The sequence below is a fragment of the Salmo trutta genome, chromosome 17 (assembly GCF_901001165.1).
Source record: "Salmo trutta chromosome 17, fSalTru1.1, whole genome shotgun sequence".
In the NCBI taxonomy this organism is placed as follows: domain Eukaryota; kingdom Metazoa; phylum Chordata; class Actinopteri; order Salmoniformes; family Salmonidae; genus Salmo; species Salmo trutta.
Window position 1 is genome coordinate 55,205,276 of NC_042973.1, and position 17,574 is coordinate 55,222,849.

The 17,574-nt window shown below is 43.5% G+C and overlaps 2 protein-coding genes across 4 annotated transcripts in view; both read left to right on the forward strand.

The window, feature by feature from the left end:
* Positions 1-3,934, forward strand: part of LOC115152437 (pleckstrin homology domain-containing family A member 5) — a 103,381-nt gene extending 99,447 nt beyond the window's left edge. The window contains exon 11 of the mRNA XM_029697318.1: positions 3,909-3,934. Coding sequence (XP_029553178.1) covers positions 3,909-3,917 — 9 coding nt within the window. The 3' untranslated portion in view covers positions 3,918-3,934. The remainder of the gene's footprint in view (positions 1-3,908) is intronic.
* A 4,814-nt stretch (positions 3,935-8,748) lies between these two features.
* The window catches only part of LOC115152438 (zinc finger protein AEBP2-like), a 44,025-nt gene continuing 35,199 nt past the window's right edge, over positions 8,749-17,574 (forward strand). For 2 of the 3 annotated variants that reach the window (XR_003867481.1, XM_029697325.1), the window contains exons 1-4: positions 8,749-8,970; positions 9,252-9,359; positions 9,552-9,744; positions 15,402-15,544. Coding sequence is in view for 2 of the 3 variants with exons in the window: in XM_029697325.1 (XP_029553185.1) it covers positions 8,764-8,970; positions 9,252-9,359; positions 9,552-9,744; positions 15,402-15,544 (651 nt within the window). In the remaining variant the exon portion in view is untranslated. The remainder of the gene's footprint in view (positions 8,971-9,251; positions 9,360-9,551; positions 9,745-15,401; positions 15,545-17,574) is intronic. The other variant, XM_029697326.1, reaches the window with a different exon arrangement.

Genomic DNA, 17,574 nt, shown 5'->3' on the forward strand with positions numbered 1-17,574 from the left:
GGTTAAATATACAACATGTAATTGATGGAGTTGGAACCAGGTGTGATGGAAGACAAGACAAAACCAATGGAAAATGAAAAGTGGATTGGCGATGGCTAGAAGGTCGGTGATGTCGAACGCTGAACGCCGCCGGAACAAGGTGAGGAACCGACTTCGGCGGAAGTCGTGACATCTTCGGCTTGCAAGTCTCCCCCCTTTTTCCTTTCAAACATAATGATGGTCATTATGGCCAATCAGTTCTATTTTGTTTCATCAGACCAGACGACATTTCTCCAAAATGTATGATCTCTCGTGTCCCACTGTGCAGTTGCAAACCGTAGTCTGGCTTTTTTATGGCGGTTTTGCAGCAGTAGCTTCTTCCTTGCTGAGCGGCCTTTCAGGTTATGTCGATATAGGACTCGTTTTACTGTGCATATAGATACTTTTGTACCTGTTTCCTCCAGCATCTTCACAAGGTCCTTTGCTGTTGTTCTGGGATTGATTTGCACTTTTCGCACCAAAGTACGTTCATCTCTAGGAGACAGAACGCATCTCCTTCCTGAGCGGTATGTCGGCTGCGTGGTCCCATGGTGTTTATACTTGCGTACTATTGTTTGTACAGATGAACGTGGTACCTTCAGGCATTTGGAAATTGCTTCCAAAAGATGAACTAGACTTGTGGAGGTCTACAATTCTTTTTCTGAGGTCTTGGCTGATGTCTTTTGATTTTCCCATGATGTCAAGCAAAGAGGCACTGAGTTTGAAGGTAGTCATTGAAATACATCCACAGGTACACCTCCAATTGACTGAAACAATGTCAATTGGCCTATCAGAAGCTTCTAAAATTCTTGCAATAAATAGAATGATAAACATATATATATATATATATATATATATATATATATATATATATATATATATATATATATATATATATATATATATATATATATATATATATATATATAAATATATATATATATTTTTTTATATACACACACATGTGGTGTGTATATATATATATATATATATATATATATATATATATATATATAAAAAAAGTAACAAAAAAAAAAGTAAATTATTATTATTATTTTTTTTATCATTCTATTGGTTGCAAGAATTTTGTATAGTTTAAATAAAAAAATTCAGTTTTGAAAGGATGATCAACATGTGCCATGGAATCGGTACGTCGAAAAGCTCTTCCCAACTATTTTGCAATCTATATAGCAGCGCTGTAATTTTTTTGTTCCTTAAATTAAACTGGTCTACTTTTTTATTTATAACAATTTTCTTGAACCAATTTGTCACGTCCTGACCATAGAAAGCTGTTATTTTCTATGGTATAGTAGGTCAGGGCGTGACAGGTTTTTTTTCTAGTTTAGATTTTCTATGTTGTTATGTTCTAGTTTTGTATTTCTACGTTTTTTGGGGGGGGATGATCTCCAATTAGAGGCAGCTGGTCATCGTTGTCTCTAATTGGAGATCACACTTAAGTAGTTGTTTTTCCCACCTTGGTTTGTGGGGGATTGTTTTGAGTTAGTGTATGTTGCACCTCTTCGTCACGGTTTGTTGTTTTTGTTCTTTAGTTTATTTGTATATCTTGCATAGTTTCATAGTGAAAATAAAATGTGGAACGATACACAAACGTGACAGAATCTCCCACCACCAAAGGACCAAGCAGCGTGGTCAGGACCAATGGACCTGGGAGGACATATTGAACGGCAAGGGATCCTCGACGTGGGAGGAGATCCATGCCGGATGGGATCGCCTCCCATGGGAACAGGTGGAAGCATTGAGGGAGGAACAGCAACGAGACCGGGAGTCACGGCAACGACGGAAGCCCGAGAGGCAGCCCACCAAAAAATTGGGGGTGGGCACACGGGGAGATTGACGGAGTCAGGTTGTAGACCTGAGCCAACTCCCCGTGCTTACCGTAGGGAGCATGTGACCAGTCAGGCACCGAGTTATGCTGTGATGCGCACTATATCACCAGTGCGCATTCATAGCCCGGTGCGATCTGTGCCTGCGCCCCGCATTTGCCATGCTAGAGTGGGCATTCAGCCAGGAACGATTGTGCTGGCTCAGCACTCCTGGTCTCCAGTATGCCTCCTCGGTCCAGGATATCCTGCGCCAGTTCTACGCACTGTGTCGCCAGTACGCCTTCACAGCCTAGTTCGTCCTGTGCCAGCGCCCCGCACTTGGCGGGCTAAACTGAGCATCCAGCCAGGACGTGTTGTGCCAGCCATACGCTCCAGACCTCCAGTGCGCCTCCACGGCCCAGGATATCCTGTCCCGGCTCCTCGCACTCGCCCTGAAGTGCGTGTCACCAATCTGGGGCCACCTGTCCCGGTTCCACGCACTAGGCGTCCAGTGAGTCTCTCCAGTCCAGTGTGTCCTGCTCCCCGCACTCGCCCTGAGGTGCGTGTTACCAGTCTGGTGCCACCTGTGCCAGCCCCACGCATCAGGCCTCCAGTGCGCATTCCCAGTCCAGAGCTTCCGGCGACAGTTCCCAGTCCGGAACCTCCTGAGACGGCCCGCAGACCGGGGCCTCCTGAGACGGCCCACAGTCCGGGGCCTCCTGAGACGGCCCGCAGTCCGGGGCCTCCTGAGACGGCCCGCAGTCCGGGGCCTCCTGAGACGACCCGCAGTCCGGGGCCTCCAGCGGCGGCCCTGAGACGGCCCGCAGTCCGGGGCCTCCTGAGACGGCCCGCAGTCCGGGGCCTCCTGAGACGGCCCGCAGTCCGGGGCCTCCAGCGACGGCCCGCAGTCCGGGGCCTCCAGCGGCGGACCGCAGTCCGGGGCCTCCAGCGGCGGACCGCAGTCCGGAGCCTCCAGCGGCGGTCCGCAGTCCGGAATCTCCAGCGGGGGTCTGCAGTCCGGAGTCTCAAGCGACGGTCTGCAGTCCGAAGTCTCCAACGGCGGTCTGCAGTCCGGAGTCTCCAGCGGGGGTCTGCAGTCCGGAGTCTCCAGCGGCGGTCTGCTGTCCGGAACCTCCGGTGATGATCCGCGGTCCGGGTCCTTCGGCGACGATCCAGGGTCCGGTGACACAAAAGCGGAGGGATCAGCGGGCGGAGCGGGGGTTACGCCCCGAACCGGAGCCGCCTCTTCTGCTGGAGGATCCGCGGGATGAGAAAGTTCTTCGTCCTGCACCAGAGCCGCCACCGACATTAGTCACCCACCCTAACCCTCGCTTTTTTTTGTTTTTTTTTGTTGTTTTAAGTTGCGTTCGGAGTCCGCACCTTTGGGGGGGGTGGTACTGTCACGTCCTGACCATAGAAAGCTGTTATTTTTTATGGTAGAGTTGGTCAGGGCGTGACAGGGGGGTTTTCTAGTTTAGATTTTCTATGTTGTTATGTTCTAGTTTTGTATTTCTGTGTTTTTGGGGGGATGATCTCCATTTAGAGGCAGCTGGTCATCGTTGTCTCTAATTGGAGATCATACTTAAGTAGTTGTTTTTCCCACCTGGGTTTGTTGGGGATTGTTTTTGAGTTAGTGTATGTTGCACCTCTTCGTCACGGTTTGTTGTTTTTGTTCTTTAGTTTATTTGTATATCTTGCATAGTTTCACAGTGAAAATAAAATAAAATGTGGAACGATACACACGCTGCACTTTGGTCCGCTCCTTCCTACGACAAACGTGACACAATTATGGTCTTTAACGCAGGGCCAACAGACAAGTTCCCTACTTTTCCCCCTTTCCACTTTCCTCTTCCGTTTTTGCAGTAATACTGCAATTAGTTGCTTGTAATTTTGGGCAGAGCAGACATTTCCAGATATTTTTGTTTGCTGCATGTGTAACAGAACTCCACCAGTCCTATTATGATATCATTTAGAAAGATTATACCTTAAAAAAAGTTTTTATATCTATTAGTATTTGAATTTAACCATAATATTTGTTTTATTATTTGTTCTGTTTTTTTCTCTCAGGTGGATTAAATTGGAATTGCAACCAACTTTCTATGGCTTGTTTAAAAATAGCGATATTTGTGAGATTATTTCCTTTTCAAATAACTGAAAGTGAGAGATTGTAATCTGAATAAAGTGAAAAGGCCATTCTTGAACATGGTGAAACATTCTTATTAGTTTGCTAGAGAACCAGTTCAGATTTAAGAATAACTTTTGTATGACTGAAGCGTTCGAGATCTAATGGTTGAATATTGAATCATTTCTGCACTCCGAATTCATATTCCTTATCCTCTCTAGGGTACTCAACAGCCAGTGGAATCCCGTGGAGCGATATTCAAATACCTTAGAAATGCTACTACTTCAATTTCTCAAACATATGACTATTTTACACCATTTTAAAGACAAGACTCTCGTTAATCTAAACCACACTGTCCGATTTCAAAAAGGCTTTACAACGAAAGCAAAACATTAGATTATGTCAGCAGAGTACCCAGCCAGAAATAATCAGACACCCATTTTTCAAGCTAGCATATAATGTCACATAAACCCAAACCACAGCTAAATGCAGCACTAACCTTTGATGATATTCATCAGATGACACTCCTAGGACATTATGTTATACAATACATGCATGTTTTGTTCAATCAAGTTCATATTTATATCAAAAACCAGCTTTTTACATTAGCATGTGACGTTCAGAACTAGCATACCCACCGAAAACTTCCGGTGAATTTACTAAATTACTCACGATAAACGTTCACAAAAAACATAACAATTATTTTAAGAATTATAGATACAGAATTCCTTTATGCAATCGCTATGTCCGATTTTAAAATAGCTTTTCGGCAAAAGCACATTTTGCAATATTCTGAGTAGATAGCTCGCCATCACAGGCTAGCTATTTTGACACCCACCAAGTTTGGCCCTCACCAAATTCAGATTTACTATAAGAAAAATTGGATTACCTTTGCTGTTCTTCGTCAGAATGCACTCCCAGGACTTCTACTTCAATAACAAATGTTGGTTTGGTTCAAAATAATCCATAGTTATGTTCAAATATCCTCTGTTTTGTTCGTGCGTTCAAGACACTATCTGAAGGGTGGCGAAGGGTGACGCGCCCGACGCGTTTCATGACAAAAAAAATCGAAATATTCCGTCACCGTACTTCGAAGCATGTCATCCGCTGTTTAAAATAAATTTTTATGCGATTTTATCGTAAAAAAGCGATAATATTCCAACCGGGAAACCCTGTTTTCGTTCAAAGACGAAAAAATAAAAACATGGTGTCGGCTCGTGCACGCGCCCCAGTCTCATTGTTCTCTGATCGACCACTATCCAAATGCGCTACTGTTTTTCAGCCAGGGGCTCCAAAGGCATCATTCACCGTTTTGCTGCCTTCTGAAAGCCTATGGGAGCCGTAGGAAGTGTCACGTTACAGCAGAGATCCTCAGTTTTCAATAAAGAGAGTGTAGAAGGCCAAGAAATGGTCACAGAGGGCACTTCCTGTAAGGAATCTTCTCAGGTTTTTGCCTGCCATATGAGTTCTGTTATACTCACAGACACCATTCAAACAGTTTTAGAAACTTTAGGGTGTTTTCTATCCAAAGCCAATAATTATATGCATATTCTAGTTTCTGGGCAGTAGTAATAACCAGATTAAATTGGGTACGTTTTTTATCCGGCCGTGCAAATACTGCCCCCTACCCTAGAGAGGTTAACCAAAATATCAGAAGAGACAAAAACACTCTGACCAATTTACTTGCCCTAGTAGAGCTGGTTAGGCTGTTTTCATGTTATCCAGAGCGTTGGTGACCTCAACTGTGCTGCTGGAAACAATTTTATTATGCTTTTTTTGCCAACGTTTACTGACACCGACCATATTCAACGGGTGTTGAGCGTTCGTAAATTCGTCAGTTATTCTGCTCTCTCGAATATACCAGCTACGTCTATCAGCAGTTGTCGCAGTGACATCCATTAATATTCTATTGAAATGGTTATTTGCATAGTTGAGTCTTTTGTTAAGACATGTAGCTAGCTAGCTAAACAATTAACCATAATCCCAACTCATGACGTTACTACCCTGCATGAATCTGCAGGTAGATAACCAACCAGGTTCAATGTTAGCTAGCTAACATTTGACTATAACTAGCAAAACAAATGGATCTGAGATCTTAGTAATATTACTTCACAGATCATACGTTAGCTAGCTGACCTAACAACAGCAGTCAAGCACCCAAGCTAACTGGCTGACGTTGGCTAGCTTGCTAGCTACTTCCAGATGCAAATGATAAAACAGCTCACTCTGAGCGTTTTATTCGCCCTAGCAGAGCTGGTTAGTCTGTTTTTATGTTATCCAGAGCGTTGGTGACTGCAACTGTGCTGCTGGCAACAATTGAATTATTGAACATTTATACAATAACATTTTTGCCAACGTTTTCTGACACCGGCTATATTCAACAGGTGTTGAGCATTCGTACATTTGTCAGTTATTCTGTGCTCTGGCACACTCAGACAAGTGCTCTGAAATTGGAGTAGATAGCCAGAGCAAATTTACCAGCTACGTCTATCAACAGTTGTTGCAGTGACATGAACATTTTATTGAAATGGTTACTTGCATAGTGGAGTCTTTTGTTAAGATATGTTGCTAGCTAGCTAAACAATGAATCATAAACCCAACTCATGACGTTATTACCCACCATGAATCTGCAGGTAGCTAACCAACCAGGTTCAATGTTAGCTAGCTAACATTAGGCTATAACTAGCAAAGCAAATGCGATACAAATAATATTACTACACAGATCATACACGTAACGTTAACTATTGAGTCAGCCAGCTAATTTTAACTAGCTAGCTAACAGTATGCTTTAACTTGAAATGAAAACAACTTTCTGACACAATTAGAAATGTGTAATATCTGAAAATGTAGCTAGCTAGACTATCATACTGTATACATGGATGGACGCTTCTCCCTCTCTGTCACGGATGCCATGGTTGCCCTTAGTTTGAAGATGTAATCCGGAGACAGGTGTTTTTAACATCTCCTAAGCTATCATACTCTAATTCCACTAATTTCAAAACTGGGTCCTCCAGAAAGTGGAGAGCAGCACTTATGTAGATCTACTATGTGATATCTGTCACGTCTACTCCTGCTCCTCCCCTCCGGTGTTCGACGTCGCAGGTTTACTAACCACCTGTCCTGGTAACCATCATTACGCACACCTGGCATCAATCATTATGCGCACCTGCGCTTCATCATGAGGCACACCTGGACTCCATTACCTTACTAATTACTTCCTTAGGTTCTTTCCCCAGGCAGTATTGTTTCATGTCAAGATGCTACTCCTATGTTGTATTATTCCATGTTCTTTGTTATATTAAACTTACCACCTGCACCTGCTTCTCGACTCCCAGAGTCTACGTTACAATATCTTTCAAAACATGCCGTGTTAGAAAGGATTACCCTACACATACTGATCAGTTCAAATAGACAGAAGCATGCTACATGGCAGACCAGTCCAAACTTATCTCTCGGTATGTCCAGCACACTCATTTTCTCAGCCAATTATGGCTAGCGGGAAGGTTGCTGACTTTTTCTGTGGCTAAACCAACTAGGCTCGTAATAAATAAAAAATATTTGTATTTACAGATAGCATACAAATTTGTTATTAAGGCACATGAAAGTAAAAAAAAAAAAAAAAAAACGCTTTTGCCAACAATTTCTTTTTTTTACGTTCAAATGGCTCTCCTGTGTAGTAGTGACGGGGACATACACCTAGGTTCCTGAAACGAGTCACAAATGTTCAGCTTACCCTTTAAGGGCGGGAGATTACCGTAGTTACGGGGCAGTCGTGTTTGTGTGTGTGTGAGTGAGATTTTGGCTCTAACGAGTAGTAGATGTAATTTGTTATCAGTTGAAGCATCAGACTCAAACTAACATTGAAAAACAACCGAGCTTGTGAACAAAACATTGTAAATAACCAAGAAACATGAGGACAAAGTCTCACTTTGAAGAATTTCAAGTAATTTAGAATAACTTTTAGGCCTGTGCATTGCACCTCTAAAAATGAATCTATCAGTATCAGCACTTTACTCAGTGTGCACTGCTCCCCAGTCAGGCATGATTCATATTTATTTGTGTGATTAGCAGGTATGAAACAAAACAGCAGATATGCAGTACTTTTACATTTTTCTGCTATAAGTCACATATTGCACATGTGCTCATACTCGATCAAAACTCATACTTTACTTTTTACTCTATTTTATTTTTATGATTGTAATGCTCGCACTGTAGAGTCCTAAAAATTGACCACCAGCCTATGTGGTTTGTGAAATGGACGTTCTTAACAGCCAATACCTAAATTTATCCGCCATTTGGTGGGTGGCGGGTGTTCATGTTATGCCCTGACCATAATGCATGTCTAGGACCCCCAGAAATGGCATGTGTATCAAATCAGCCGCTGCAGCAGGTGCATGTACAGCTTTGAGTACACACACACACACACACACACACACACACACACACACACACACACACACACACACACACACACACACACACACACACACACACACACACACACACACACACACACACAGGCAATCTGTTCCATTAGAAACAATGCTCCACCCTACTGTCGGAATCTTTACCCACATGTTCTTTACTGTCATGTATAGAATACAGACATCTTTTGCACTCTTATTTCTTAGTAGTGGATCATAGTCTAAAGACAGAGATAATGTAGAGATGGTGGCTACCGGAACTGCTGGACTAATTTGCTCTGGTCAGTTTGCTACAGTGATTAATTGTAACATCTCTTTAACCTCTCAATCACAATTTTTCTCATTCTCTTGCTCTCTCAGTATCAGCAGTACCCTAATGGACATGGAGAGCACGGTCTCCAGCGGGCGTTCCACCCCAGCTATGATGAATGGACAGGGCAGTGCCGCCCAGTGCCACTCCACTACCAAGGGCCAGGCGGTTGGCTATACCTGTTGCTGGAACCAGTGTGGCCTCTGCTTCACCTGCAGCCCTGACCTGGCTGAACACATCAGGGGCGTGCATGTCGATGGACAAAGAGGAGGGGTGGGTAGAACCAGGGTTCTGTAGGCTACAAGTATTTAAGCTTTGTGTGTCTCTGTGGGATCACTCTCCCTCTCTCTATTCCTCTTTAGACCCACTTGTTAGCCCGCAAACGGCTGTCTGGAGAAGCGCCTTCTTCTAAAAAATGTTTTGCTTGTCTGATCTTTATCTCTCCACCATATCCAACTCTTTCTCCCTCTCTTTCTCTGTCTCTCTTCTCTCTCAACTCTCTTCCTCATGCCATCTCACTCTCTCTTTCTCACTTTCTCACACTTTTCCTCCAGGTGTTTGTGTGTCTGTGGAAGGGCTGTAAGGTGTACAACACCCCTTCCACCAGTCAGAGCTGGCTCCAGAGACACATGCTTACACACAGCGGAGACAAACCCTTCAAGGTAATGTAATAATATATTCCACTTGGCAGACACTTTTATCCAAAGTACAGTAAGTGCATATATTTTTTTGTATATGCATGCGATCCCTACAGCAATTGTAGCATTGTTACCAGATGGTGGTCAGGTGGTTTACTGAATGGTGACCTGCTTGACCCTTGCTCTCTTTCTCTCTTCCTCTCTCTCCCACTGTAGTGTGTGGTCGGGGGCTGCAATGCCAGTTTCGCGTCCCAGGGGGGGCTTGCGCGTCATGTTCCCACCCACTTCAGCCAGCAGAGCTCCTCTAAGCTGTCCAGTCAGGGCAGACTGAAGGAGGAGTCACCCTCTAAGGCGGGGCTTAATAAGAGAAAGAAACGAATCCTGATGAACAAACGCAGGCGCTCCCTACGTATGTACCCACTACAGTGTGTGTTTGTGTTCTGGAAAATGTTTTACTACAATATGCCTTCATGTACATTTTCTATAAACTAGTTATAGCCTAATTTATATTTTATCTATTTTATTGAAGTAGAATACATAGTAAACTTTATTAAGGAATAGCAGTGGACTTATTTATTTATTAGTGTGTGTGAGTAGTTGCTGTGTGTGTGTCACTCTAAAAGACATATTTTAGTCCTCTGGGAAGAGAGGTTAGAATTGGACTGCCCATACACACATAAAGTGCCTTCAGAAGGCATTCATACCCCTTAATTTATTCCACATGTTGTTGTTACAGCCTGAATTGAAAATGGATTAAATCAAATCAAATTGTATTTCTCACATGCGCCGAATACAACAGGTCTAGAACTTACTGTAAAATGTTTACTGACATTCCCTTAACCAACAATGCCGTTTTAAGAAGAAATATAAACCAGTAACAATAAAATAACAATAACGAGGCTATATACAGTGAGGGAAAAAAGTATTTGATCCCCTGCTGATTTTGTATGTTTGCCCACTGACAAAGAAATGATCAGTCTATAATTTTAACGGTAAGTTTACTTGAACAATGAGAGACAGAATAACAACAAAAAAATCCAGAAAAACGCATGTCAAAAATGTTAGAAATTGATTTGCATTTTAATGAGGGAAATAAGTATTTGACTCCCTCTCAATCAGAAAGATTTCTGGCTCCCAGGTGTCTTTTATACAGGTAACAAGCTGAGATTAGGAGCACACTCTTAAAGGGAGTGCTCCTAATCTCAGTTTGTTACCTGTATAAAAGACACCTGTCCACAGAAGCAATCAATCAATCAGATTCCAAACTCCCCACCATGGCCAAGACCAAAGAGCTCTCCATGGATGTCAGGGACAAGATTGTAGACCTACACAAGGCTGGAATGGGCTACAAGACCATCGCCAAGCAGCTTGGTGAGAAGGTGACAACATTTGGTGTGATTATTCGCAAATGGAAGAAACACAAAAGAACTGTCAATATCCCTCGGCCTGGACCTCCATGCAAGATCTCACCTCGTGGGGTTGCAATGATCATGAGAATGGTGAGGAATCAGTCCAGAACTACACGGGAGGATCTTGTCAATGATCTCAAGGCAGCTGCGACCATTGTCACCAAGAAAACAATTGTTAACACACAACGCCATGAAGGACTGAAATCCTGCAGCGCCTGCAAGGTCCCCCTGCTCAAGAAAGCACATATACATGCCCGTCTGAAGTTTGCCAATGAACATCTGAATGATTCAGAGAACAACTGGTGAAAGTGTTGTGGTCAGATGAGACCAAAATGGAGCTCTTTGGCATCAACTCAACTCGCCGTGTTTGGAGGAGGAGGAATGCTGCGTATGATCCCAAGAACACCATCCCCACCGTCAAACATGGAAGTGGAAACATTATGCTTTTAGGGTGTTTTTCTGCTAAGGGGACAGGACAACTTCACCGCATCAAAGGGACGGTGGACGGGGCCATGTACCGTCAAATCTTGGGTGAGAACCTCCTTCCCTCAGCCAGGGCATTGAAAATGGGTCGTGGATGGGTATTCCAGCATGACAATGACCCAAAACACACGGCCAAGGCAACAAAGGAGTGGCTCAAGAAGAAGCACATTAAGGTCCTGGAGTGGCCTAGCCAGTCTCCAGACCTTAATCCCATAGAAAATCTGTTGAGGGAGCTGAAGGTTCGAGTTGCCAAACGTCAGCCTCGAAACCTTAATGACTTGGAGAAGATCTGCAAAGAGGAGTGGGACAAAATCCCTCCTGAGATGTGTGCAAACCTGGTGGCCAACTACAAGAAACGTCTGACCTCTGTGATTGCCATCAAGGGTTTTGCCACCAAGTACTAAGTCATGTTTTGCAGAGGGGTCAAATACTTATTTCCCTCATTAAAATGCAAATCATTTTATAACATTTTTGACATGCGTTTTTCTGGATTGTTTGTTGTTATTCTGTCTCTCACTGTTCAAATAAACCTACCATTAAAATTATAGACTGATCATTTCTTTGTCAGTGGGCAAACGTACAAAATCAGCATAAAATCAGCATAAAAATCAGCAAAATCAAATACTTTTTTCCCTCACTGTATACATGGAGTACCGGTACCGAGTCCGTGTGTGGGGGTACAGGTTAGTAATGAGGCTATATACATGGAGTACAGGTACCGAGTCAATGTGTGGGTGTACAGGTTAGTAATCAAATCAAATCAAATGTATTTATATAGCCCTTCGTATATCAGATGAAATCTCAAAGTGCTGTACAGAAACCCAGCCTAAAACCCCAAACAGCAAGCAATGCATGTGAAAGAAGCGCGGTGGCTAGGAAAAACTCCCTAGGAAAAATTCCCTAGAAAGGCCAAAAACCTAGGAAGAAACCTAGAGAGGAACCAGGCTATGAGGGGTGGCCAGTCCTCTTCTGGCTGTGCCGGGTGGATATTATAACAGAACATGGTCAAGATGTTAAAATGTTCATAAATGACCAGCATGGTCAAATAATAATATTCAGAGTAGTTGTCGAGGGTGCAACAAGCACGTCCGGTGAACAGGTCAGGGTTCCATAGCCGCAGGCAGAACAGTTGAAACTGGAGCAGCAGCATGGCCAGGTGGACTGGGGACAGCAAGGAGTCATCATGCCAGGTAGTCCCGAGGCATGGTCCTAGGGCTCAGGTCCTCCGAGAGAAAGAAAGAAAGAGAGAAAGAGAGAATTAGAGAGAGCATATTTAAATTCACACAGGACACCGGATAAGACAAGAGAATACTCCAGATGTAACAGACTGACCCTAGCCCCCCGACACATAAACTACTGCAGCATAAATACTGGAGGCTGAGACAGGAGGGATCAGAAGACACTGTGGCCCCATCCGATGATACCCCCGGACAGGGCCAAACAGGCAGGATATAACCCCACCCACTTTGCCAAAGCACAGCCCCCACACCACTAGAGGGATGTCTACAACCACCAACTTACCGTCCGAAGACAAGGCCGAGTATAGCCCACAAAGATCTCCGCCATGGCACAACCCAAGGGGGGCGCCAACCCAGACAGGAAGACCACGTAATGAGGCTATATACATGGTGTACCGATACAGAGTCAGGGTGTGGAGGTACAGGTTAGTAATGAGGCTATATACATGGGGTACCGGTACAGAGTCAATGTGTGGAGGTACAGGTTAGCCAAAGAAATGTATGTTTTTCTCACTCATCTACACACAATACTCCATAATGACAAAGTGAAAACATGTTTTTAGAATTTTTTGCAAAAGTATTGAAAATTAAATACAGAAATTACTATTCACACCCCTTTGCTCCGACCCTCCAAATTGAGCTCAAGTGCATCCAACTTCCTTTGATCATCCTTGAAATGTCACTACAACTTGGAGTCCACCTGTGCCCAATTCAATTGTTTAGACATGATTTAGAAAGAAACACACCTGTCTATATAAGGTCCCTATTAGGTATGAAGGTAAGACCCACATGCAGACCATGTCGAACCATGTTTCAACAGGGGCAGGCGATTGACAGATCAAGGCAGGCAGTGGTCAGTAAACCAGAGGTGGGGCAAGAGTACCAGACAGCAAGCAGTGTCAGGGTTAGGCAGAGTGGTCAGGCTGGCGGGCTCAGATTCAGGACAGGCAAGGGTCAAAACCAGGAGGGTGAGAAAAGAGAGACTGGAAAGAGCAGTAACTGAGACACAAAACGCTGGTTGACTTGAACAAACAAGATGAACTAGCAACAGACAAACAGAGAACACAGGTATAAATACACAGGGGATAATGGGGAAGATGGGCTACACCTGGAGGGGGGTGGAGACAATCACAAAGACAGGTGAAACAGATCAGGGTGTGACAGTCCCACAGTTGACAGTGCATGTCAGCAGAAACTATACCATAAAGTCCAAGGAACTGTCCTTAGATCTCTGAGATATAATTGTGATGAGTCATATATCTGGGGAAGGGTATGAAACAATTTCTAGAGTGTTGAAAGTTTCCACGAGCACAGTGGTCTCCATCATTGGGAAATGGAAAAAATATGGAACTACCCAGACTCTGTGTAGAGCTTGCCGTCTGACAGAACTGAGCAACCGGGCAAGAAGGACCCAATGTCCCAATGACCACTCTGACAGAACTACAGAGTTCCTTGACTAAGATGGGAGAACCTGCCAGAAGGAAAACAGTCTCTACAGCACTTCACCAATCTGGGCTTTATGGGAGAGTGGCCAGAGAGAAGCCACACCTAAGAAAAATGCATGTTTGCAATAGGCACGTGTAAGACTCAGATCATATGGCAAAATATTCTGTGGTCTGATGAGACAAAAATGTAAGTCTTTGACCTGAGTGCAAAGCGCTACGTCTAGAGAACCAGGCACAGCTCATCACCCGTTTAACACCATCTCTACCGTGAAGCATGGGGGTGGCAGCATCATGCTGTGGAGATGCTTTTCAGTGGCAGGGACTGGGAGATTGGTAAGGATTGAGGGAACAATGAATGTAGCCAAATACAGTTAGATCCTGGATGAGAACCTGCTTCACAGTGCAAACAACCTTAGACTGGGGTTAAGATTTACGTCCCAACAGGACAATGACCCAAAGCAACACTGGAATGGCTTCAGAAAAAGAATGTGAAAGTCCTTGAGTGGCCCAGCCAATGCTTAGACTTGAGGCCCATTGGGAATCTGTGAAAGACTTGAAGATTGCTGTTCTCCATCACTCCCCATCAAACTTATCAGTTTGAGGAAATCTGCAAGGAAAAATGAAAAAAAATCCCCAAATCCAGATGTGAAAACTGATACAGACATAACAAAGACGACTCAAAGCTGTAATCGCTGCCAATGGTGCTTCTGCAAAAATATTGATTCAGGGGTGTGAATAATTATGTAAATTAAATATTTCTGTATAAATTAGCAAATCTTTCTAAAAACGTCATGTCATTATGGGGTATTGTGTGTAGATGGGTGAGAATTATTATTATTTTTAATCCTTTTGGAATTCAGGCTGAAACACAACAAAATTAAATGTGGAGTAAGTCAAGGGGTATGAATACTTTCTGAAGGCACTAGACAGACAGACAGGCAGGCAGGCAGGTTTCCTAGGTACTGAGGGGTTGGAATGGTTTGTTACTTCAGGTACCTTCTTCAGCTTGAATGGGCCATTCTCGGGCAAACAGGCTTTTTGAGCTCGACTAGACTTCTAAGAAAGATTGATAAAGGGCCATACAAAGTCAAGATGTGTCGAAATATTACTTCTCACTTGGAACAGCACTTGGGAGGAAGTTTGGATGGTGTCTGGCTCTTTGTCAGGAGAGAGAGAAATGTGAGAGTAGGACAGACAACACTTTTCTAAATATCTTTTGACATGAAAATGCCCTTGATTAATTCTCAGCCAATCAACCAACACATTCTCTCTCAACTATATCCCTGCTCTCTAGAATAATATGTTCAGCTCATAGTAGTAATAAAGCAGCAAGGAACCATTCAACAAGTTGTCCTATTTCACACTGTTTCATAGTAATTATCTTCGTGAGGAGACGGTAGTGTTGGTGCTGGCCTGGTCTCACTGCTGTCTCACTTGTCTACACGGTGTCTCTTCACCTCTCATCCCAGACTCTCTCTGCTCTCATCCCAGTGTCTCCTCTCCCACCAGCGAGGCCCCATGACTTCTTCGATGCCCAGACCATGGACGCCATCAGACACCGGGCTATCTGCCTTAACCTGGCCACACACATGGAGAGCACAGGCAATGGACACAGTGTGGTGTTCCACAGCACGGTTAGTCCGAAAAGGGCATACAGACACACGCACGCACGCACACACACACACACACACAAACATAGAGAGCAACGGACACAGTGTGGTCTTCAACAGTACGTTTAGTCTATTAACCCTTGGGATCCTGCTACACCAGTTCTGGCCACAAAGCCTGGCCACAAGGCCTAGTACATAACCCCAAATTAACCTCCTAGTCCTTACCCCCTAGGCACTGGTGTCGATCTGAGAGGATTGGATAGGAATCTGTAAAATGGCAACAATTCCACTTGGACTATCAAGGGCAAGATGGAGCTACCACCATATTACTTAGACATATCCAATCCTCGGAAATCTACACAAGTGTCTGGGCGTTAGGGTTTAATGGTTGATTTGGGATTCAGAGTTAGAGATTCTCCCATCCTGAAAGTGTTCTCACGTCCGTCTGTGCTGTTTTTGGAACAGTCTTTCTCAGAGACCAACATCAGAGACCAACATTTTACAAAATTGTCTCTGTTCTCACTGAAGATGTTCTCAATGCACTTGCAGTGAACCTTGTGAATACCCCTAGGATTGATGCAATACTTTTTGAATTCCTAGCCGGGTACACAGGAGAGACAATTGGTCTGTTTTGTTATTTGATGCTTGTTGGTAAGTAATATATTATGAATGAATTATAACTGCATTAGCACTTTACTGCCTCCGGGGGACAAGGGTTACATTCCAAATGGCACCCTATTCCCTACATAGTGCACTACTTTTGACCAGGGCCCATAGGGCTATGTTAAAAATAGTGTACTATATAGGGTAAAGGGTGCCATTTGGGATGCAGTTAACCTCTCTGGGGTATGTGGGACGCTCCCACCCGCGGGACACACTATTCAACAGCCAGTGAAATAGCAGGGCGCCAAATTCAAAACAACAAAAATCTCATAATTCAAATTTCTCAAACATACAACTATTATATCCCATTTTAAAGATACACTTCTCGTTAATCCAACCACATTGTCTGATTTCAAAAAGGCTTTACGGCGAAAGCATAACATTAGATTATGTTAGGACAGTGCAGAGACAAGAAAAACCACACAGCCATTTTCCAAGCAAGGAGAGGCGTCACAAAAAACAGATACAGCTCAAATTAATCACTAACCTTTGATGATCTTCATAATGCATGTATGTTTTGTTCGATAAAGTCCATCATTTATGTCCAAATACCTCCTTTTTGTTCACGCGTTTAGTCCACTACTCCAAATGCAGGAAGCGTGTGCAAAATGTCACCACGAAAAGTAAAAAAAGTTCTATTTACGTTCGTAGAAACATGTCAAACGATGTATAGCATCAATCTTTAGGATGTTTTTATCACAAATCTTCAGTAATATTCCAACCGGACAATTCCATGGTCTTCAAAAAAGAAAAGGAACACAGCTAACTCTCACGGGAGGTAGCGCCACTGAACTCATGTCATTTTCTCAGTCATCTGACTCCAGGAGCTCTTATTCTCTCCCCAGTCACAGAAGCATGAAACAACGTTCTAAAGACTGTTGACCTCTAGTGGAAGCCTTAGGAAGTGCAAAATGAACCCTAAGTCACTGTATACTGTATAGGCAATCACTTGAAAAACTACAAACCTCAGATTTCCACACTTCATGGTTGGATTTTTCTCAGGTTTTTGCCTGCCATATGAGTTGTGATATACTCACAGACATCATTCAAACAGTTTTAGAAACTTCAGAGTGTTTTCTATCCAAATCTACTAATAATATGCATATCCTCCCTTCTGAGCCTGAGTAGCAGGCAGTTTACTACGGGCACGTCTTTCATCCGGACGTCAAAATACTGCCCCCTACCCTAGAGAAGTTAAGTAGTGGACCGACCTCACCTAGGCACTTCTTTGATTTCTTTATTTAAAAAAATTACTAGATAAGGCTGTTTCTGTTTTGCTGACTAAGGCTTTCTCCTCTTGTGTGGCGATTGGTTGACTTTTTCAGCCATGTATTAATAGATGCATATTGAATAGTGATTGTCAGTGTGAATAATGAATGGTGGACTGAGTT